General features: G+C 49.9%; 1 protein-coding gene across 5 annotated transcripts; it reads left to right on the top strand.

The window, feature by feature from the left end:
• The first annotated feature begins 7,910 nt into the window (after positions 1 to 7,910).
• ZMYM3 (zinc finger MYM-type containing 3) lies at positions 7,911 to 22,529 on the top strand. Of its 5 annotated transcripts, none has more exons than XM_084869429.1 (25): positions 7,911 to 7,936; positions 9,323 to 10,005; positions 10,899 to 10,930; positions 11,241 to 11,313; positions 11,702 to 11,996; positions 12,180 to 12,357; positions 12,705 to 12,923; positions 13,213 to 13,363; positions 13,587 to 13,702; positions 13,865 to 13,951; positions 14,080 to 14,230; positions 14,471 to 14,643; positions 14,824 to 14,989; positions 15,629 to 15,726; positions 15,807 to 15,969; positions 16,229 to 16,341; positions 16,449 to 16,623; positions 16,769 to 16,915; positions 17,587 to 17,690; positions 18,008 to 18,176; positions 18,492 to 18,643; positions 19,244 to 19,358; positions 19,870 to 20,124; positions 20,844 to 20,961; positions 21,055 to 22,529. In XM_084869429.1, the coding sequence occupies exons 2-25, from the start codon at positions 9,342 to 9,344 to the stop codon at positions 21,245 to 21,247; spliced, it is 4,107 nt and encodes a 1,368-aa protein (XP_084725555.1). In that variant the 5' UTR covers positions 7,911 to 7,936; positions 9,323 to 9,341; the 3' UTR covers positions 21,248 to 22,529. The 5 variants fall into 5 exon arrangements, with proteins under 5 accessions (XP_084725555.1, XP_084725553.1, XP_084725556.1 ...); XM_084869427.1 differs by lacking the exon at positions 7,911 to 7,936 and adding an exon at positions 8,032 to 8,124; XM_084869430.1 differs by lacking the exon at positions 7,911 to 7,936 and adding an exon at positions 8,167 to 8,561 and having other exon boundaries at positions 11,247 to 11,313.
• Positions 22,530 to 23,777: the final 1,248 nt, after the last annotated feature.

Raw genomic sequence — 23,777 nt, 5'->3', positions numbered from 1 at the left:
TAAACTGATGAATGGTTAAACAAACTGTGGTATATCCATACAATGGCATATTATTCAGCTGTAAGATGGAATGAAGTTCTGATACATGATACAATATGGATGGGCCTTGAAAACATTATGCTAAATAGAAAAATAAAGTAATGCCAAAACCGGGTTGGCTCAGTGGATAGAGCGTCAGCCTATAGACTAAAGGGTCCCAGTTTTGATTCCAGTCAAAGGCATGTATCTTGGTTTCAGGCACATACCCAGTGTGGGGCGTGCACGAGGCAGCTGATCAATGATTCTCATCACTGATGTTTATATATCTCTCTCCCTTTCCCTTCCTTTCTGAAATCAATAAAAATATATATTAAAAGAAATAAGTATAAGGGGGACCCAAAGAAATAATACTAACCTAAGTTGATTTCCCAAGGGACAGTGGCATAGCATACAGTCCTGTAGAGACCTTGGAACTCATATAAAACCTAGGGAATATGTCTCACAAAGCCTGTTGACTTTCTGTGGAGTAAATTGAGTATGTTGCCTCCAAACTTGGGAGAGATGTTTGGACAGGACAGAGTGAATGTTAAAGACTGGAGTACAGTCAGAATCACACTATTAAATCACACTTGCTGATAGGTGCCTTTTCACTACATTTCACTTATCTTTCTTTTTAAATATAAAGATGAAGATTCCCTCTTTGCCTGCCTGTGTTTTCTTTCCTCTTGTTTCACGCTCATTTCATTCCTTATTAAGCCTTCTATTATAGAAATACTAGAGGCCCAGTGCACAAAATTCGTGCACGGGGTGGAGTGTCCCTCAGCCCAGCCTGCACCCTCTCCAATCTGGGACCCCTAGAGGGATGTTAAACTACCTCTTTTAAACAGGCAATCAGGCATCCCTCTCACAATCCAGGATTGCTGGCTCCCAACTGCTCGCCTGCCTGCCTTCCTGATTGCCCCCTAACCACTCCCATGCCAGCCTGATTGATGTATAACTGCTCCCCTGTCAGCCTGTTTGCCCCCAACTTCCCTCCTCTGCTGGCCTGGCCACCCCTAACTGCCCTCCCCTACAGGGTTGATCACCTCCAACTGCCCTCCCTTGCAGGCTTGGTGTCTCCCAACTGCCCTCCCCTGCTGGCCATCTTGTGGTGGCATCTTGTGTCCACATAGGGGCAGGATCTTTGACCACATGGGAACAACTATTGTGTGTTGGAGTGATGGTAAATCTGCATATTACTCTTTTATTAGTTAGGATAGAGGCCTGGTGCACGGGTGGGGGCCAGCTGATTTTCCCTGAAGGGTGTCCCGGATCAGGGTGGGGATTTTCTTGGAGCATGGGGTGGCCTGGTTTGCAGTCCTGCCATGCCCCACAGCGACCCAAGCAGAGGCCCTGGTATCTGGAATTTATTTATCTACAATTGAAACTTTGCCTGCCAGCCTAATCACCCCTAGCCACTCCCCAGCCAGACTGATTGATGCCTAACTGCTCCCCTGCCAGCCTATTTGCTCCTAACTGCCCTCCCCTGTTGGCCTGGTCACCCCTAACTGCCCTTCCTGCATCTCTGGTCCCCCCCCCAACTGTTCTCCCATGCAGCCTGGGTCCCCCGCTACTGCCCTTCCCTGCAGGCCCAGTCACCCCCAACTTCCCTCCTCTGCCAGCCTGGTCACCCCTAACTACCCTTCCCTGGAGGCTTGATTGCCCCCAACTGCCCTCCCTTGCAGGCTTGGTCCCTCCCAACTGCCTTCCCCTGCTGGCATGATCACCCACAACTGCCCTCCTTTGCAGACCTGGTCCTTCCCAACTTCCCTCCACTGCTGGCCATCTTGTGATGGCCATCTTGTGTCCACATGGGGACAGGATCTTTGACCAAATGGGGGAAGCCATCTTGTGTGTTGGAGTGATGGTCAATTTGCATGTTACTCTTTTATTAGATAGAATAAAGGCTTGGTGCATGGGTGGAAGCTGGCTGGTTTGCCCTGAAGGATGTCCTGGATGAGGGTGGGGGTTCCCTTGGAGTGTGGGGCAGCCTGAGCAAGGAGCCTGTGGTGGTTTGCAGGCTGGCCACACCCCCTGGCAACCCAAGTGGAGACCCTGGTATCTGGGATTTAAATATCTCCTATAATTGAAACTTTGTAGCCTTGAGTGGGGGCCTGGCCCTGCCAGGGTGTGCAGAAAGCTTGATTTTCTCCATTGCTGGGGAAACCCAAGCCTCCTGCTCACTCCATGGCCACAGCCATCTTGGTTGGATTAGTTTGCATATTTGCTCCTGATTGGCTGGTGTGTATAGCTTGCGGATGTAGCGGGGTGATGGCTAACTTGCATATTACTCTCTTATTAGATAGTATTGATTTCAGAAGGAAAGGGAGAGGGAAAGAGAGATAGAAGCATCAATGATGAGAGAGAATCATTGATCGGCTGCAGCAGGCATGTGTGCTTGACCGGATTCAAACCTGGAACCCTTCATTCCACAGGCCAACACTCTATCCATTAAGCCAAACCAGCTAGGGCCACCCATTTTTGATAAAATCTGTCAGCAAAGTGGGAATAGAGGGAGAATATCTCAACATGATAAAGGCCATATATGACAACGTGCAGCAAACATCATATGCAATGGCAAAAACTAAAACCATTTGCCCTAAGAATAGGAATAAGTTAGGAATATCCACTTTCACTACTCTTATTCAACATAGTACTAGAAGTCCTAGCCAGAGCGATCAGACAAGAAGAAATAAAAGGCATCCAAATTGGAAGGGAGAATGTAAAACTCTAATTGTTTGCAGATGACATGATATTGTACATAGAAAAACCTAAAGAACACACATAAAAAAAAACCCAAAAACCTATTAGATTTAATAAATGAATGTGGCAATGTAGCAGGATACAAAATCAACACCCAAAATTCGATGGGCTTTTAATACACCAATAATGAATTATCAGAAAAAGAAGCTAAACAAACAATCCCATTTATCATTGCAACAACAACAAAAATTAAGATATTTAGGAATAAATTTAACCAAGGAGTCAAAAGGCCTGTCTTCAGTAAACTTCGGGACGTTGTAAAAAGAGATAAAAATAAAGAAGTGGAAGAATATACCCCGTTCATGGATTGGTAGAATCAACATCATTAAAATGCCCATACTATACAAAATGTCCATACTACAGATTCGATGCATTCCCTATTAAAATATTAACAGGCCCTAGTTGGTTTGGCTCAGTGGATAGAGTGTTGGCCTGCAAACTGAAGGGTCCCAAATTCAATTTGGATCAAGAGCACATGCCTAGATGGCAGGCTCGATCCCCAGTAGGGGGCATGCAGGAGGCAACTGATCAATGAGTCTCTGTCATTGATGTTTCTATTTCTTTCTATCTCCCCTTTCCTCTCTGAAATCAATAAAAATATATTAAAAATATTAACATATCTAGAACAAATACTACAAAAATTTATATGGAATAAAAAAGACACTGAATAGCTGCATCCATCTTGAGGAAGAAGAACAAATTTGGAGGAATCACAATACCAGATTTCAAGTTATATTACAAATCCACTGTAATAAAAACAGCCTGGTTCTTGGCAAGAACAAGCATATACTAGTAGATCAATGGAACAGAACAGAGAACCCAGAAATTGACCCAAGCCATTACACTCAATTAATACTTGACAAAGGAGGCAAGAGCATACAATGGAGTCAAGACAGTCTCATCAAAAAATGGTGCTGGGAAAATTGGACAGATACATGCCAAAAAATGAAACTAGACCACCAACTTACACCATACACAAAAATAAACTCAAAATGGATAAATGACTTAAAACTAAGTCATGAAACCATAAAATTCCTAGAAGAAACCGTAGGCAGCAAAATCTCAGACATCCCTCATAGCAATATGTTTATGGATGCATTTCCTAGGGCAAAGGAAACAAAGAAGGAAAATAAACAAATGGGACTACATCAAAATAAAAAGCTTCTGCACAGCAAAATAAACTGTCAACAAAATGAAAAGGGAGCTGAAACCGGTTTGGCTCAGTGGATAGAGCGTTGGTCTGCGGACTGAAAGGTCCCAGGTTCGATTCCGGTCAAGGGCATGTACATTGGTTGCGGGCACATCCCCTGTAGGGGCTGTGCAGGAGGCAGCTGGTCGATGTTTCTCTCTCATCGACGTTTCTAGCTCTCTATCCCTCTTCCTTCCTCTCTGTGGAAAATCAATAATATATATATATATTTTAAATGAAAAGGGAGCCCACTGTATGGGAGAATATATTTGGTACTGATACATCTGATAAAGGGCTAATATCCAAAATATATAAGGAACTCATACAACTTAACAAAAGGAAGACAAACAATCCAATTAAAAAAATGGGCAAAGGAATCAAATAGATCCTTCTCAAAAGTGGACATACAGATGGCCAAGAGACGAATGAAAAAATGCTCAAAGTCACTGATCAGCCCTAGCTGGTTTGGCTCAATGGTTAGAGTATTGGCCTACAGACTGAAGGGTCTCGGGTTCAATTCTGGTCAAGAGCACATGCCTGGGTTGTGGGCTCAATCCCCAATAGGGGGTGTGCAGGAGGCAGCCAATCAATGATTCTCATATCTCTCTTTCCTCTCCTATATCTCTCTTTCCTTCTCCCTTCCTCTCTGAAGTCAATTATATATATATATATATATATATATATATATATATATATATATATAATAAAGGCTTTATAAAAATAAGTCATATCTCTCTTTCCTCTCTTATATCTCTTTCCCTCTCCCTTCCTCTCTGAAATCAATTATATATATGTAAAATAAAAAATAAAAGGTTTATAAAAATAAAAGTCACTGATCATCAGAGAGATGCAAATTAAAATGACAATGAGTTATCACCTCACACCTTTTCAGAATGAATACCATCAACAAATAAAAAAAATGGTAAGTGCTGGTAAGAATGTGGAGAAAGGGAACCCTAGTACACTGCTGTTGGGAATGCAGACTTGTACAGCCAAAACTTGTTTGGCTCAGTGAATAGAGCATCAGCCTGTGGACTGAAAGGTCCCAGGTTCGATTCCCATCAAGGGCATGTACCTTGGTTGCGGGCACATCCCCAGTAGGGGATGTGCAAGAGGCAGCTCATTGATGATTCTCTCTCATCAATGTTTCTAACTCTCTATCTCTCTCTCTTCCTCTCTGTAAAAAATCAATAAAAATATATTTTTGAAAATGCTGTGGTACATTTATACCATAGGATACTATACAGCAGTAAAAAAAAACTTCTTACCCTTTGAAACAGCATGGAGGGACCTGGAGAGTATCATGCTAAATGAAATAAGTTAGTCAGAGAAAGACAAGTATCACATGATTTCACTCACATGTGGAATCTTAGTATCAAAATAAACTGATGAAAGGAGTGAATCCAGAGATATGGAAGTATGTAATAGAGTGCAGAATCTCAGAGGGAAGTGGGGGTAGGAGGTATTCAACCAAAGATCTTGTAAGCATATATGCATAACCCATGGACACAGACAAAGGTGGTGAAGGCCTGGGGCAGGGTGTGTGTGTGTGTGTGTGTGTGTGTGTGTGTGTGTGTGTGTCACAGGAGGGGGCCTGGAAGGGGTCAACGGGGGGAAAAGGGGGACATATGTAATACTTTCAACAATAAAGGATTATGTTTACAGAGTTCCCATATGATTGAACATTTATGTTGTTTTCTTTTATCTTTTTAAAGGTGAGAAAACTAAGACCCAGTGATTCAAGAAGTAACTTGTCCAAAGTCAACTAGCTAAAAAGTGAGCAGAATTGAGTTTAGAATCCTGGTTTATCTCTCCAGAACACACTCATTTAAAAAAATATTTTATTGATTTTTTTACAGAGAGGAAGGGAGAGGGATAGAGAGCTAGAAACATCGACCAGCTGCCTCCTGCACAGGCCCTACAGGTGATGTGACTGCAACCAAGGTACATGCCCTTGACCGGAATCGAACCTGGGACCTTTCAGTCCGCAGAACGACGCTCTATCCTAGGGGTGTCGAACTCAATCAGAGAAGGGGCCAAAATCTAAAATCCAGCCTAAATCGCGGGCCGAATGGTTTACTGAACAGTCATAAACTGACAATGTCATAAACTGACAGCGGAGTGCAGTGATGACAGCGCGGTGCGGGCCACATTGCAAGGCCTGGCGGGCTGGATTTGGCCCGCGGGCCTTGTGTTTGACACATGTGCTCTATCCACTGAGCTAAACCGGTTTCAGCCAGGACGCACTCATTTTTATGCAACAGAGCTTCTCTGGATTAATATTACACCATTAACCATCCCCTAGATTGTCTCGCCTCAACTTGAAACCAGGTATTCTCCATCAGAATGGTCAAGGATCCAAGCAGGTGTTGAGAAGGGCAGGCAATATACAAAAAGGTATCCCACCGAAACCGGTTTGGCTCAGTGGATAGAGCGTCAGTCTGCGGACTGAAAGGTCCCAGGTTCGATTCCGGTCAAGGGCATGTACCTTGGTTGCAGGCACATCCCCAGTAGGGGGTGTGCAAGAGGCAAATGACTGGTGATTCTCTCTCATCAGTGTTTCTGGCTCTCTATCCCTCTCTCTTCTTCTCTGTATAAAATCAATAAAATATATTAAAACAAAACAAAACAAAACAAAAAGGTATCCCAACTGAGATTGAACAAATTGAAAAGGTAAAGAAAGAAACAGGGGCATATAAATAATCAGAAGGTGGAAGAAGGGTGCACAAAATACTGGTTAAGAGAAAGAGAAAGCTGGGTTTGAGAAACTGGGAAAACTCTTGGTTTTATCTCCGTGTATAAAGAGAGAGCAAAGATAACCTCAAGGCCATGTGGGCAGTCAGGAAGGATAAGGTTTCTGGCAAAGTAAATGAGGCAGGGGAGGATAAAACTCCCTGTAAGGCTAGGAAAGGCTTCGTGTGGGAAAGAAGAAAGGCCCAAAGCAAAGAGGCAGACTGGAGTAGGCACTGGACACCAAACCTTGTTTCTAAATCTGTGGCAGGACTCCTTCTAGCCTGAGCCTCCACCAGTACCTCAAATACTAAACACTCTTCAGCCCTAGGGGTAGGAGGAGCAAAGTGGGGAGTGGAGATTGTAAAATGCTCAGACTATAATGGAGACTGAAAATGGATCCTGGCACACATTTTTAAAAGGCAGTAGGCCCAAGGCTGGTGCCCCTTCCCCCTACCCCACTTATCCAGCTTCAACTTCAGCCACACCCACATTCTAAGGACCATCCAAGAGGGGAGCGTACGTGAGCTTGCACGTGGGTGCTCGCGCGTGTGAGAGGCAGAGGGACAGACTTAAGACAAAAAGAGACTGGGAGGGAGTACGAGCCTAGGAGAGGGAGTGGGGCGTGGGGGAGGGAGGGAGGGAGGAGAGGGAGAAGGGAGTGGGGGGAGGAAACAGGTCAACCAGGATGGGACGGAGAGAGAGGGGGAGGGAGGGAGGAAGGGGGGAGAGGGGGAGAGAGAGAGAGAGAGAGAGAGAGAGAGAGAGAGAGAGAGAGAGAGAGAGAGAGAGAGAGAGAGGAGCTACGGGCCTTGGTGAGGAAATCTACTGAAGAGATAAAGCAGGGAGCCCCTGCGGGTAGTCTCTGGGAGATCTCAGAACTTACCCTAACCCTTGAGGGGGGGAGGGGGAGAGTGGCTTTGCAGGACCTGGTTTTGGAGTCTATGGGAAGTAACAGTTACTGCATAGGCGTTGTTACTGAGCCAGAGCCATTTATCCCGCCCTGGGTAGCTGGAGAGCAAGCTCAAGACACCCCACAACTATGACTCTCAGAATGGTTGGGGGGAGGGGGCCGGGGCTGCAAACGGGGGAGGAGGAGCACGTGAGGGCTGGGTCTCTACCTCCCCTCACCCTCTGCTGTCACTCATTACCCCCAACAGTCGCCCAGGGGGCGGGCCCAGGAGAGGTGGGGTTGGGGGGAGGGTAATCTTGGCAGGCGCTTGCTGCATGGCGTAGGTAGGGACTGCTGAGGGGGGCGGACGCCGAGGGATTGAACACGAGTGGGAAGCGAAGAGACAGAGGGAGGGGGAGGGGACCGGGAACCATTTGAATGAGAGGAGGGGATCGCGGGCAGAGTGGGCTCCAGGAGGTACAGGGCGGGCACGGGTGTGAGGGGGCAGACTCGAGCCAGGTAAGGGAAGCAGGTGAGTTGATCTGTTTTTTTGTGATTTAGTGTACTTGGCCCTTCGGCGGAAAGAGGGTGCCGCCTTTCCCGGGGGCGGGCTTCAAGGCTCCAGAGCCTATATTTTCCTCTTCAACTAACGGGGCCCCTGGCGGGGGCTCAAGCTCCATCTCCAACAACGAGGCTCCACTCCACAATTTCCAGGCGGCCACTGGGCTGGGAGTCTCGCGCCGGGGGCCGGCGCTGTCTCGCGAGCCCCCTCCTGGAGCCAGCCAATGGGCTCGGTTGCTGGCGCCGCCCGCCCGCCTGGTGCAGAGCGCTAGGCGCAGAGAGCTGCGCTGCCATTTAAAGGGGCCGCGACCCCTGTCCCGGCTGCTGGGGAGGGAGGTGGAGAAGGAGCGCGGGGCCGTCTCCGTCTGCAGTTCTAGGCTTATAGCCTTTACACTAACCCTGCCGCAGGTAGGGGTCGGGCCTGATCTAGCCGAACCGGACCTGCAGGCGGGATTTGAAGAAACCGGGAGGGGGGTCTAAGAGAAATCGTAGCTCCAAAATGTCTTCCTGTAAATGCCTGAGGTGGGGGGTGGGCAACAGGAGAAGGGCTGCGAGAGCTATGGGGAAGGGTGACGAGGCTGAGGAAGTGGGCGAACTGAAATGAAAGGTAACTGGGGGGAGGGGTTAGGAAGGGCAATTTGTGGGGGCGAGGGAAGGGCTGAGGGAGGGCCTTGCAGCGCGGTGAGGGGGGTGGGGCCGGACCGGGTAGGTAGAGACCGGGGGGCTGGGGGGCGCCAGGAGCGAGTGGAAGGGGTAGAAACTGCTATCGCGGAGGCGGGAAGGCTCCTGGTGGGTAAGGCCCTAGGCGACTCTAATAGGGCGTTCAGCCTGAGTTGGGGGGGGGGGGTGAAAGGTAAAGAGGGAGGGAAACCGGGAGTCGCACTGGGGTGGTGGGGGCGGGCGGGCTGATACGGCCAACGACTAACTGCCTGGCGAGTGTGGGCGCAGGGCCAGGGCGGGGAACGCCTCTCCCTACAGGGGGCGCTGTTTGTAGTGGTGGGGGGGGGGGAGTGGTCATTTGGACTAAGCCTGTGGAAATGCTCGCCGTGTGTGGTGGGGGCTGTTCGTGAGAAATCCGAGTGGATGATGGGGTGTGTCCCAGAGCCTATATAAGAAGGAATTCTGGCGAAGACCACCTCTTCTGCCCCCTCTTCTACCCCAATCTACAGCCCATATCCAGCCGTCCTCATGGACCCCAGTGAATTCCCCAGTCCGTTTGACCCGTTGACCCTGCCAGAGAAGCCCCTGGCTGGAGACCTTCCAGTAGACATGGAATTTGGAGAGGATCTGCTGGAATCTCAGACTGCCCCAACTCGAGGATGGGCGCCCCCTGGCCCTTCTCCATCCTCAGGAGCCCTGGACCTGCTTGATACCCCTGCTGGCCTGGAAAAAGACCCTGGAGTTCTGGATGGAACCACTGAGCTGCTGGGGCTGGGGGGGCTGCTCTATAAAGTCCCCTCCCCCCCAGAGGTGGACCATGGTCCCGAGGAGACCCTTGCGTGGGATGCAGATCAGACCCTAGAGCCTGGACCAGGGGGCCAGACCCCTGAGGTGGTGCCACCTGACCCAGGGTCTGGGGCGAACCTCTCTTCACCCGAGGGGCTGCTAGAATCTTTGGCTGCAGATTCTCCAATAAATCTTCAGTCCCCACATATGGAAGAGGAGGAGACCACCTCCAGAGCTACGGGGAGAAGGGGCTCCCCTGGGCTGGAGGAGGATCTTCCCCAAGGGCAGCCACAGAGCCCAAATGGCCCCCCCAGCCCTTCAGTGGGAGAGACTCTGGGGGATGGAATCAACAGTTCTCAGACCAAACCTAGGGGCCCCAGCCCCCCTGCACACCCTTCGTTACCAGGTAGGTTGTCTTCTTGGCTGGAGAATCAAGGTTGGAGAGGGTGTGAGTGAGGAGGGGCTGCTGTGGGGGGGTGGGAAGGGGAGGAGGAGGAGGTTTGAGAGATTGAGAGGATGTGTGTGAAGGAGTTGGGGGGTTGGGAGGGAGAACGAGGGGTCTGGGGACGCTCAACTGCTGTGGAGGAGGAATCGGGGTGGGGTTTCAGGTGGGTTGGAAAGTGAATTTGGTGGGAGAGACTCCCTTTTTCATATGCGAGTGGTCTTTTTGGTGCCAGGTCCTTCAGGATGTGGGGAGGACTCCAGGCTTCTTGGTTCTGAGATCTTTCCAGATGGTTTGTTCTAAATGAGAGTGGGGATTCTGGGTTTTATGAATGCCGACTAGGTTCTGGAGCCTCTGGCAGCATCATGAATTCAGGGAAATGGTAGAAGTGCAGGGCCTAGGATTGAGTCTCTGAGAGGGGAGGGACAGCCTAGACTAGGAGAGGCTAATTTCTCCCCTGTTCTGCCTAGTGGTATCTCTCCCAGGCTGTGACCAGGGTCTTAGCGCTTATATAACCATCTGAGTCCAGAGGACCTACCTTTGGGGAATTGCATTGTTTTTGTTGGCAAACTATAAATTTTGGATGAAAGGTATGTTACCTCTGCTTCCTTGACTCCCAGTGATTGGGACCGAAAGCTGGTAGGAAGAGTAGGATTTTTTTTTTTCCTATGGAGAGCAGCTGCACCACCACCCTCCCCTCAGTGCAGAGCTTGAGGTAACCCTGAGAGGGGCCCCAAGAAGGCACTTGCATTTTTCCTCTCAGTTTTGAGTGAGTTCTTCCCCAGGAATGAAGTTGGTCCAGGAAGGGGGTGTGAGGGCCGGTTGAAGATTTAGGCTGCTTTCTGCTTCCTTTGCAGGAGATGGCCTGACTGAGAAGCCGCCTGAGAGGGTGAGGGGGGGGGATTGGGAGGAGTCTGGTTCCCCCTAGATCTCTAGGAAGGACAGACCTTCATTTTCCCTCCCAGATCTCCAGAGGGGGTGTGTGAGGAGAGCTAGGAAGAGGGAGGGAGCCCTTATAGCTACGCTTCTTAAGGTGAAGCCCAGCCTCCTTTTCTCCTCTCCTTCTACGGGCTGGGCCAAGGGTCCCTACTCTCCCTTCTCCCTCCTATTTCTGTGCCCCCCTAAACCCTGTGCTAGTGTAGCTGGCCCTTCAGCCTGTCCCTGGCACCAGCCTCCAATTCCCTCCCCATGTTTCCAAGGTACAGAAGAGAAGTGAGCGCGTTAGAAGAGTAGAACCTCCAAAACCTGAGGTGGTGGATTCCACTGAGAGCAGTGAGTAGGACTTGAGGAAATGTGACCCAGTGGGATGAGTGGGAAGTGACCGCCATGGATCTCCCGGCTCCGTGCAGAGTGTGACGTGCTATCTGCTCTGGGTTGGCATGGGAACCAGGGGCAGTGGAGGTGATTGAAAACAAGAGCAGTGAGAATGGAGTTTCCTGTTTCAGCTCTGCAACCCCCATCCTTAAGAATCTTCCCACTTAGAGCCCTCCCTAAGGGAGCGGGACACCAGGGACTTAAGTTATCAATGTGATGGGGTGGGGGAGGAGATAAAGGCAGGAACTGAGGGGATCCCCGGAGCAGTAGAGCTCCTGTTGGTCAGGGGATGGTTGGAAACATGGTCTGGTAGCCTTTTCTCATGCGCCCCCACCCCCCTCCTCAGTTCCAGTATCAGATGAGGATTCTGATGCCATGGTAGATGACCCCAATGATGAGGATTTTGTGCCATTCCGGCCGCGGCGCTCTCCTCGCATGTCCCTACGCTCCAGTGTGGCACAAAGGGCCGGGCGCTCTGCGGTGGGCACCAAGATGACTTGTGCGCATTGCCGGACACCGCTGCAGAAGGGGCAGACGGCCTACCAACGCAAGGGGCTGCCTCAGCTCTTTTGTTCCTCATCCTGTCTCACCACTTTCTCCAGAAAGCCCTCGGGCAAAAAGACCTGTACCTTCTGCAAGAAGTACGTGAGGGTACTGGGGTGTGGAAAGGGCAGGCCTCAGGCCAGGAATAATGGGCGAGACAGAGACTATGTTGGCAAGAACCTAGTGGGGCTCGGAGAGCATTTGCTCTGTGGTCCTTGGTCCCAGGGGAAGGCTGGAAGCTGATGAAACAAATGAATGTTCAAGCCCGTTCCCATCTGCAGGGAGATCTGGAACACCAAGGACTTGGTGGTGGCACAGACTGGTGCGGGAGGCTCCTTCCACGAGTTCTGCACATCCGTCTGCCTCTCCCTGTATGAGGCCCAGCAGCAGCGCCCAATCCCCCAGTCCGGGGATCCTGCGGATGCTACTCGCTGCAGCATATGCCAGAAGACTGGAGAGGTGAGGAAGTTCGGTGGGGGCCGGTGTACAGAGCCTGGCCAGTCCTGACCTGCCCCTGCAATCCTGGGGCTGCAGGGGCCAGGCCCTGTGGAGGAGGGGAGGGGGAGGGAAGGCAGGCGTTGTGAGGGAGTGTATTCAAGATTAGAGCTTCTCTAGGATGTGTGCAGCTGGCCTTCCTTGCCTCCCAGGACCTCACCATCAAGTCGGCAGCCTGATGTGCAGGTTGGGGGGGTCCCTGGGAACCATGTATGCTGTGAAGGTCTAGGGTGAGACGGGGTGGGCTGTCCTCGCTTTGGGGTGGGTGGTGGTGGTCAGGCCCCAGCTCAGGATATGTGTGTGTGTGGCAGGTCCAGCATGAGGTCAGCAATGGCAGCGTGGTGCACCGGCTCTGCAGTGATTCTTGCTTCTCCAAATTCCGGGCCAACAAGGGACTGAAAACCAACTGTTGTGACCAGTGCGGGGCTTACATCTATACCAAGACCGGGAGCCCGGGCCCCGAGCTCCTCTTTCATGAGGGCCAACAAAAGCGGTTCTGCAACACAACCTGCTTGGGGGCGTACAAGAAGGTGGGGCCGAGGGAGTAGTGCGTTAGAGGGCTGTGGAAGGGGGTGTGGCTCTTGGGTGATAAATAAAGGTGCCTGATGGGGCAAGGCTGGGAGGAATAAAACCAATAAAGGGGGTTTCCATTGTATCTGTTATGTTTTATTTTTTGAAGCTGGCTGGTAGATACACAGGTCTTTGTTATATCATCATCTATACTTTTTTGTATGCTTGAAACATTTCATGTTTTAAACATTTAAAAAATAAAGTGAAGGGACAAATCCAGCCTCAGCCTCTCCTTCCCCATCCTCACAGAAAAACACACGTGTGTACCCCTGTGTCTGGTGCAAGACCCTGTGTAAGAACTTTGAGATGCTATCACATGTGGATCGTAATGGCAAGACGAGCTTGTTCTGTTCCCTCTGCTGTACCACCTCTTACAAAGTGAAGCAGGCAGGGCTCACTGGTAGGTGCAAAGCCCTCTTCTCAGACCCCTGCTGGCCTTCCTTCTCCCCTCCCATCCCATACTCCCCTCTTCTTCTAAAGTAATCCCTGCTACCTGACCTCAGCCCCAACCACATCTTCCCGTGGATTTCCTGTTCCATCTCTCCATCTCTGCACTGCCTTACACTTTCTGTGCTCTCTCTCTCTCCTCTCTCTTTCGCTCTCCTTTTCTCTCTATGCCCCAGGCCCTCCCCGACCCTGCAGCTTCTGCCGCCGCAGCCTCTCTGACCCCTGTTACTACAACAAGGTCGATCGCACAGTCTACCAATTCTGCAGCCCCAGCTGCTGGACCAAGTTCCAGGTACTTCAGACCCTGGACCAGGGATAGAGGGTGTGGCGCATAGAGAGGGTATGAAAATCGGGGTAGGTAGGCCGGGGCAGAGCAAAGAACGAGCCTGACCTCCCCTCCCCACCACCACCACACACTTCTTGCCCCTCCCTTATTTGTCTTCCTTCCCTCCAGCGTACAAGCCCCGAAGGGGGCATTCACCTGAGCTGTCACTACTGCCACAGCCTCTTCAGTGGCAAGCCTGAGGTCTTGGACTGGCAGGTAAGACCCCCACCCTGCCCATATCTTGCCACATGACTAGACGTATGTCGGAAGGGGTCCTTCCACTTGGCTTTTGCCAGGTCCCGATGTCACAGCACTCTCCTCCATGCCCTGTGACCCAATCTTAGGACCAGGCGTTCCAGTTCTGCTGTCGTGATTGCTGTGAGGATTTCAAGCGGCTTCGGGGTGTGGTGTCCCAGTGTGAGCATTGCCGGCAGGAGAAGCTCCTGCATGAGAAACTCCGGTTCAGCGGGGTGGAAAAGAGCTTCTGCAGCGAAGGTAAGGAAACGGAGAAGGGGTCAGAGGCCTTGTGCTACACAGCAGGGAGACTGGCAGAGAACGGACGAGGGCTTGGGACGCGGTCTTGGGGCAAGGGTCTTCTACTCAGGATGTGCGGGCCCTTGTCCATCCCAAGGCTTTGGGCCCAAGAGACTGTCGGGGAGAGCTTTCGGTTACCACCGTGAAAAAAAGGTAGGTCTCACGGCCATGGAGATTTCTGTGTCTCTGGATTCTTTCCAGGCTGCGTGCTGCTGTACAAACAGGACTTCACTAAGAAGCTGGGACTGTGCTGTATCACTTGTACTTACTGCTCCCAGACCTGCCAGCGTGGAGTCACTGAGCAGCTGGATGGCAGCACCTGGGACTTCTGCAGTGAGGACTGTAAGAGCAAGTACCTGCTGTGGTACTGCAAGGTAAGGGGAAGGACAGAAAGGGTGGAGACGGCAACAGGGTTGTTGTGCTGTGATGGGGTGTGGGCCAATCTCCAGGGAGGGGGCTCCAGCTGACCAGCCTCCAAGGAAGAGCTCATCCCAGGGCAAAGGGCTCAGCTTGTTTTAGGGATGCAGGTCTGATCATCCTATCAATACCCACAGGCTGCCCGGTGCCATGCCTGTAAGCGACAGGGGAAGCTGCTAGAGACCATCCACTGGCGCGGGCAGATCCGTCATTTCTGCAACCAACAGTGTCTGCTGCGCTTCTATAGCCAGCAGAACCAACCCAACTTGGACACCCAGAGTGGGCCCGAGAGCCTCCTGAACAGTGAGTCCTGGGCAGGAGGCACTCTGTTAGAACTAGCCTGGACTCTAATCCTGGGCCTAGCCCCTCTCTTCTTCTTTCATCTCATCTCTGGCCAGGGCACCTGGTACTGTGCTCTCTTTTAGCTTCTAGACTGTGCAGATACTAGGGGGCGTCTTGTTTAAAGGTTTATAGAGCTACCTTCCACTGAGTTTCTATAACGGATGTATTTTTAGGGAACGGGTACCAGGTAGGATGGGGCATGTGGGGACTGTGGTTGGTTTTCAGAGAGAAGGAAGCATCAGCATAAGCTCTGCCTTTAGTGAAACTGAAGGCCATTATTGTTTCAAGACTATTATCCTGGCCCCTCTGGGGTATTCCAGGGGTACCAAAGTCCTGAAGGCCATGAAATGGAAGGGCTCAAATTATGGGTCATTGGGGAAGCTTAATCTTTTTCATTCTCTGTGTCAGCCAGGGCAAAGAATCTTCTTGGCCACTGTTTCTGGCGCCTAGAGAAGACTAGGCCTGGGGTGGTAAGGAGGAGAAATTTTAGACTTCCTGTTCCCATTTGATGTACCACTTAAGGAAGCTCTCCTGGAACAGGATGATGAAAATGGAGAGCTGGTTCCACAGAGGAAAACATTCATTTGTTTTGATCTATAGGTCAGTCTTCTGAGGCGAAGCCCCAGACAACCTCTCAAACCAAAGTGGAGAACAGCAATACAGTGAAGACCCCAGAGGAAAATGGGAATCTGGGCAAGGTCAGGGCAAAAGCCAGGGGGAAGGATGGTCTCAGAGGAGGGTCTAGCATTTGGTGGCACTAATGTTCCTTTGTCTGCAGATCCCTGTGAAGATCCGGTTGGCTCCCTCTGCTTCTACTCCTCCTCCCTCTGCACCACCCCCAGCCACGCCCCGCAAAAACAAAGCTGCCATGTGTAAGCCTCTGATGCAGAATCGGGGGGTCTCCTGCAAAGTGGAGATGAAGTCCAAAGGGAGTCAGACAGGTGAGCCAGGATACTTAGATACCACAGGTTTTATTTTATAGTTCTAGGCCTGCAGCCCTAGAGCTAGACAAGGGGGTTACTTAGGAGGATGAAGTATTATGGATATGGTAATCTTAGAATCACAGAGTTGACTCTCTACCTTTGATGCAAGGGCAGTTTTGTGACAATGAGCTTTGGGGATGACAGGCAAGTATCAGGTAGTGGGTCAGATGTGACCCACCTAACACAGGCTCTGAGTAGACCCCTTTCTTGTCAACAGAAGAGTGGAAGCCGCAGGTGATTGTGCTGCCCATCCCAGTGCCCATCTTCGTGCCAGTGCCTATGCATCTGTACTGCCAGAAAGTCCCGGTGCCTTTCTCAATGCCCATCCCGGTAAGTTGCCCGTTTAGAATTGACCCACCACTCTCCCTTACTCTCACCACCTGTCCCCTCATCCACTGGTTTAGTTCTTGGTGTTTAGTTAGGATTTATGTCTCCAGGTACCTGTGCCCATGTTCCTGCCCACTACCTTGGAGAGCACAGACAAGATTGTGGAGACTATTGAGGAGCTGAAGGTGAAGATCCCTTCCAACCCCTTGGAGGCCGACATCCTGGCTATGGCAGAAATGATCGCAGAGGCTGAAGAGTTAGACAAAGCTTCATCTGACCTTTGTGGTATGCCATGGACAGCAGCAATGAAGGAGTCATGGTTTTCCTAGTCTGTCTCTGCCTAAGTGGGGGGAGTGGTCGGAATCAGCCCCTTAAAGCCTGTGCGGGAGCTAGGTAAGAGATGCGGTGACTAAGCCAACTTCTTTTCCAGACCTTGTAAGCAACCAGAGTGCAGAGGGACTTCTGGAAGATTGTGACCTGTTTGGGCCAGCTCGAGATGATGTCCTGGCAATGGCTGTTAAGATGGCCAATGTCTTGGATGAACCTGGGCAAGACTTGGAGGCAGACTTCCCCAAGAGTGAGTGGAATTCAAGGCATGCCCACTGGGTATGGTAGCATTTGTGCCACAAGGAAAGGAGTTTTTTTTTGTGTGTGTGTGTGACGTGGAGCATGACCTTAACAGTGCTCCTTGTGACCAGTGACAAAAGGCTGTCAAGGGAGTAGTAGATTTTACACTTGAGTCTTCTTTTGTTTTATTTATTTATTTATTTATTTATTATTTATTTATTTATTTATAATGTATTTTTATTAATTTCAGGGAGGAAAAGAGAGGGAGAGAGAGAGATAGAAACACAAATGATGAGAGAGAATCACCGATTGGCTGCCTCCTGTACGCCCCGCACTGGGGATCGAGCACGCAACCTGGGCATGTGCCCTGACTGGGAATTGAACTGAGCCATATACCGGTCAGGCTTGTTTTGTTTTAATTGTGGTAAAACACATAATATGAAAATTTCCACGTTTGAGTCTGCAGTTTGGTAGTGTTATGAACTTTCCCATTGTTGTGGATTTTTGCATCTCTGTGCCTCTGAGCATATTCTTCATCTGGCTTTGCTGGTTCCTACTGAGTGCAATTAGAACTGTCTGAAAAGCTTTTCTCAAGTCAGGTGTACAAGTAGCAGGAGTGGGGTGGGAGGGCTACAGCATTGAGATCTTAAAAATCACTTTGCTTCCTTTCACCTCTAACAGATCCTTTGGACATTAACCCCAGTGTAGACTTTCTCTTTGATTGTGGCCTGGTAGGGCCTGAGGACGTGTCTACTGAACAAGACCTTCCCCGAACCATGAGGAAGGTGAGGGCTGGGGCTGCCGTATCCACAGAAGAGGGATGGAGGCTCAAACGGCCAGGGATGGGGTACTTTCATAGCCAAGTCAGCAGCTTTAGTTTGACCTTCCCTGGCTGACCTCCTTTCTCCATCATTCAGAGCACACACTTTGCTCTCTCCCCAGTTCCCGAAGTCATCAGAGCTACTCCTGGGGCTCTTTGCTTCCATAGCTGTGTTCTGACATCAGTCTCCCACTCCCCTGCTGATAAACACTGGCCTGACTCGTTTCCATGGTGTTCCTGACCTTATCTCCTTGAACCCACCTCCTTTCTTTTCCCCTCCAGGGTCAAAAGCGGCTGGTGCTTTCAGAGAGCTGTTCCCGGGACTCCATGAGCAGCCAGCCAAGCTGTACTGGACTTAACTATTCATATGGTGTCAATGCTTGGAAGTGCTGGGTGCAATCAAAATATGCCAATGGAGAAACCAGCAAGGGTGATGAGTTGCGCTTTGGCCGTAAGTACCCAGGGGGAGGGAAGTGGGGATGGGAAGAGGAGGGGAAGGGGAAAAGAGCAGGGCTGTGATTCAGCTGAAGATGTCTATGGATGATAAGGCTGTGATTATATAAAGGGTGTCCTGTGAACATTGGGAGGAGTTGCAAAATAAGGGGAGATGCTGCCTAGATTTCAAGGCTTAGGGCTCTTTTGGCAATTGGTGGTTTGTTCTGGAGCTGGACATGACTAAGTGATGAGGGAATTAATGGTGGAGCTAAATGAAATTCTCAATGTGAAGTTTTCTTAATCCTATCACCTTCACTGCATATCACTGCAGCGAAACCTATGCGTATCAAAGAAGATATTCTGGCCTGCTCAGCTGCTGAGCTCAACTACGGTCTGGCCCAGTTTGTGAGAGAAATCACTCGACCCAACGGTGAAAGATATGAACCCGACAGCATCTACTACCTGTGTCTTGGCATCCAACAGGTACCCCTTACACACCACCTCAGTTGTAGTCACTTTCAACACAGCAACACAACAGGCAAGGTCCCAGCAGAAATTATTCTGTCCACTCCCTGGTCCTCACTTTGTCTGCTATCCTGAGCAGGCGGTCTTTTGTCTCCTACTCCAAGCAGGACAGCACATGTCAATACTCTTCTAAAATCAGAGCTGTGTCCCAGGACTGTTGGCCAAGGAGCCGTCTTCATTGCTCTCTGGGTCCCCTTGGTAATCCTCAAACCCATTCCAGGAGGGGAGGGGTGGGTAGAGCTGGGCTCCTTGGGCAGTGGGGTAATGTTTAGTACCCGCTGGGAAAGTCAGCCATGCATCGTTACCTGACAAGGAGTCTGTGCTTGTGAAGAAGCTGCTGGGACACATCTCTCCCATGCCGCCTCCTTCCAGCAAGGCCTTGGTGCCTCAGAGTTGTAGGTATATCTGGGGAAAAGCACTCTGGGTCATGCAATTGAGCAGCTATTTACCACCATCTCCTAATTATCAAGGTTGCTGTGCCTGGGGCCTTTTGGTATCACTGTCTTTCCTCTAAGACCTAGAGTCTAGTTTCATGTGTGTCTCTTTTTCCTTCTCTAGTACCTACTGGAAAATAACCGAATGGTGAACATTTTCACGGACCTTTACTACCTGACTTTCGTTCAAGAACTCAACAAATCTCTGAGTACCTGGCAGCCCACACTCCTTCCCAACAGTAAGGGACAGGGACTTAGCAACCCCTACACCCTTCACTGCATTTTTCAGAGACGCCATCCCAAAAGCCCCAGGCTGTTTGGTCTGCCACTCTTCACAAAGAGTCTGAGGGCAGTAGCATGTAGCTGGGTGCCTCGGAGTTGAGAGCTTGAGAACGCAGAGCCCCTAACCTTGAACATGAGGAGGGGATTAAAACTTAAGTCTGAACAACTATTTCTGGAACCACAAAAGGTGGCCCGAGTTTGGGTGGTAATTGAAAAAGCAAGGATGAAGTTGTGGGACTCCTCAAAGTTTACATCTACCTGCCTATAACTTGTGGGTGGTGAGAGAAGCTCCAAATGCAGGTAGAAACTATATAAAAAACCATCTAGTCCTATTGTGTAATACAGCAGGGTGTCAGGGTTTTATGCACAGTGGCAACTTACTGAACAGAAATGCTTATGAGCAGAATGTCTGGGATCAGGGCTCGGGTGGTTGCTCGCTCCTGACTCGCCTCTCCTTCACCATTGCAGACACAGTGTTCTCCCGAGTGGAGGAAGAACACCTCTGGGAGTGTAAGCAGCTGGGGGTCTACTCACCCTTTGTCCTTCTCAACACCCTCATGTTCTTCAACACTAAGTTTTTTGGGCTGCAGACAGCTGAAGAACACATGCAGCTCTCCTTCACCAATGTGGTGCGGCAGTCCCGCAAGTGCACCACCCCCCGGGGCACCACCAAGGTGGTGAGCATCCGCTACTATGCCCCTGTCCGCCAGCGGAAAGGGCGAGGTATGAAGCTGCCCCTCTTTTGCTCTCCTCCCTCTCTGCTCTCCTCTTCCATGCTCCATTTTAATGACTAGGTTGGCCCTCTCCTTTATCACTGTCTTCCCTGACCTTCCATTCATATATTTGCAGAACAGGTAAAAACAGCCAGTCCTTCCACCTGATGATTAGTGTCTCTTGCATAAATAGGAGGTCACCCAGCTGCCTGCTTCCACCTTTCCTCATTTCAAGGCAGTTGACCTTTTCTACTTTTGGCGGGGTGGTGGACAGGTGGGAAGCTGTTGGGTGTGTTGTCTGTTGGGAGAGAGTTGACAACGAGACAGTCGTTTCATGGTTCTTTGCTGTTGGGCATTATAAGAACTGCACCCTGATTTCTGTTCTGGCTCTGAAATCCTGACCCACAGTTCCTTCTTGGAATCTGAGCCTCTACCTGGACTACTTTAATGGGGGTTAGGGCCATCGTGCTTTTTTTTAATCCCAGAAGGTAAGCCCATCCTTGCAACAGGGCAAGATTGTAAAGACTTGACCAATGTAAATGGGATAGGAGGAGTGGGTTACAGAGCATCACCCTGCAGTTTGGCTGGTGTGGGAAGACCTACTGACTCTTCTGCCTTTCTTTCTTTATGAGCCTGTATTGTGTGTCCTGAGGCCTTCCCACTGTGCACTTAGAGTGGTTTGTTGAGACTGTGGTTTTAACAAGTCTGAGTCATTTGCCTCCTCTATAGACATGGGTTCTGGGAAGCGGAAGAGAGAAGATGAAGCCCCTATCTTAGAGCAGCGTGAGAACCGCATGAATCCCCTCCGCTGCCCTGTCAAGTTCTATGAATTCTATCTCTCAAAATGGTGAGTTGGCAGGTTTGCAGAAATGGCATTAGCATGGGGACCCATGGGATCCACTTTGCCTCAGTACTGATCTGTCCCACCCCACCATTGCAGTCCTGAAAGCCTCCGGACTCGCAACGATGTGTTCTACCTGCAACCTGAGCGGTCCTGCATCGCTGAGTCACCTCTCTGGTACTCTGTGATCCCCATGGACCGAAGCATGTTGGAGAGTATGCTCAATCGCATCCTAGCCGTGCGTGAGATTTACGAGGAGCTGGGTCGTACTGGGGATGAAGACCTGGACTGAACCCATCTGTATCCATCTTTCACACCAGTGTCTGGCTTGTCACCACGTCCCACAGGGCGACTGGCCCGGGAACCAATGCTACTCATTCTGAAGGGCCGTGAGTGCCCTTTTCTACTCATCCATTCCCTGCCTTCCCTAGGAACTCCTGGCTTTTACCTTCTTCCGAACCATTTGACAACCAAGGGGCCCCAGTTCTCTGTACTTGAGGGCTGATCAACTAGTGATAGGCAAAAACTAGCTAGGCCATTTTCTTGATGCTTCAGAGTAAACCCCTTCTCCTGGGGCCAGTCTCTGGATGGAGTGTTAATAGCTCTGGTGATCCTGTTGGCTTTGGGTTTCCTGACCCTTCCCACATAGGTTACTAAAGCCCCTTGTTCCTAGATTTGGCCAAGGGAAGAATCCAGCTGCCTTCTCTGCCCTGTGCCCAATCCTTTCTCCACTCTTCTCCAGTACCATGCTAAAGGGGCTTGTATGAAAGATATGAAAGAAACTCGGAAAGTAATGAGGGGGACCATTTACCTAAAACACAGAACTTAGATACTCTTCCCCTCCCCTGAGATACTGGTTGTTGGAACCCCTGGCTACTTGTTTCCCCTCCCTACCCTTGCAAGCACCAATCCTTGGTGCTGCAGTTGAAAAAAATTTCCACATGCTTTCTTTTCTTTAAAGGCAGAGAATGACTAAGTATGGGGAGCAAACTTCTATCCCCTTGGTTTATGTGTTTGTCTCTCTCTGCCATCTTAGGTTGATATGAGCCATGTGTCAACATGCTTAGCCCCCTTCTGTAACTGCCTCCCTTTAGTTCAGTGGACACAGTTCCCAAGGCAAAAACTACCTTCTGATTTGGGTTGGGGCTGGGTTCCTCACTCTTGTTCTTCCCCCATTGTAAGAGCCAGGCCACGCCTGTGGGGGACCTTGGGTCATACAGGATGGGATCTGTGGTTAAAGAATAGGGAGGAGCTGTGGACCTGTGTCTTGCCTCCACTGCCTACATCTATCTTCTCTCTTCCCCATCTTGCTTTTGTAGTTCCAGAAGACTATTAGTGTCCAGCAAAGGGGGTACCCAGTTCTTTTCCTGTTGGCTTTGCTGTTTCCTAGCCTCTTTTTGTGTTTTTAAAACTGCTACCAGTTTAGCCACTGTTTAAATTGTATATATTGTTCTGCGGTATCTGGCCTATCCCTTCAGTGAGCCATGCCCGCCCTTGTGTTGTAGTGAGAAGCTGTTGTCACAACTAACCTTCTGTCTCTGGAATTGTTTGTTTCAAATAAAGAGTTAAAATTGTCTCTTGCCTTTTCCTGGGGAGGAAGAGCCGTGTTTGGAGGGGTGAGGGATATGGAGAAGCCATACCAGACAATGTCAAATCTTTTAGGGCGTGAAGAGTAGTGTCCCACCTCAGTTTGAGAATCATTTTTACCTACCTCACTGAATGAATCCACTTGGAATATGGTCCTTTTCACAACAATTTTCCAGACACAAGGGAAAAATTTATCCCACAGCTAGCTGTTAAATACCTACCATGTTTAAGGACCTAGATTCAGAGAAGACAAAGATTAATTAGACCAGGATCCTATCCCTAGCAGGTTCCCAAGCTAGAGGGGCTGGGATGAGATCAGTGCATAGGTAGTTGTAAGATACAGAAAGAAATATCTAGTGCTGTGGTAGAGTAAGTAGAAGAATAAGGAACTCTAAGGTTATAGGGAGGTTAGCCCTGGCCCTGTAGCTCAGTTGGTTAGAGTGTCATCCTGATATACCAAGTCTGTGGGTTTGAAGAAAGAGATTATAGCGAGTTTGTATGAGTTTTCTGAACAAGGTGGCTTTTGACCTGGGCCTCAGTAAGTGGGAGGAGTTGGGGACCAGCACAAGCAAAGGCTGAGGTTTTTCCAGTCGGGGAATTACAATATCAGATGTGTTGTTTTAGGGAGGAGATCCCTAGAACAACATGGAGGACAGGGACGGTAGCAGATCAGTGAAAAGGTATGACAAGTTATGTGGGTATACCAGTAAGCGTAACTAATGGACACAGACAGGGGTGAGGGCATGTGCTGGGGGGTGGGAGTGGCTGGGAGAGGTCAATGAGGGGAAAAGGGCATATGTAATACTTTAAGAATTTAAATTAAAAAAAAAAAGCCATCCTGAAAAAAAAAAAGTTATGTGGGCCTCAATGGGAGCTGTGGGAATATAGAAAGAAAAGAGAGAATGGATTCATGAAGGTCAGTCTGCAGGATCTGGGGGAGAGGGAATAATTGTACATTGAGCCTAGGTTAATGTAGCTCAGTTGGTTGGTTCTTGTCCTGTGCACCAGAAGGTCGCTGGTTTGTTTCCTGGTCAGGGCATGTGTTTGGGTTTTGGGCTCTATTCCCTCAAGGGCTGTGCAGGAGGAAGACAATTGATGTTTTGCTCTCACATTTATGTTTCTCTTTCGCAAATAAAAAAGCATTTAAAAAAAAAAAAAGATAATTGGCCGGGACCGGTTTGGCTCAGTGGATAGAGTGTCGGCCTGCGGACTCAAAGGTCCGGGTTCGATTCCGG

Source organism: Pipistrellus hanaki (genome assembly GCF_964339955.1).
Source record: "Pipistrellus hanaki genome assembly, chromosome: X".
Classification (NCBI taxonomy): Eukaryota; Metazoa; Chordata; class Mammalia; order Chiroptera; family Vespertilionidae; genus Pipistrellus; species Pipistrellus hanaki.
This window is presented reverse-complemented; position numbering and strand designations above follow the sequence as displayed.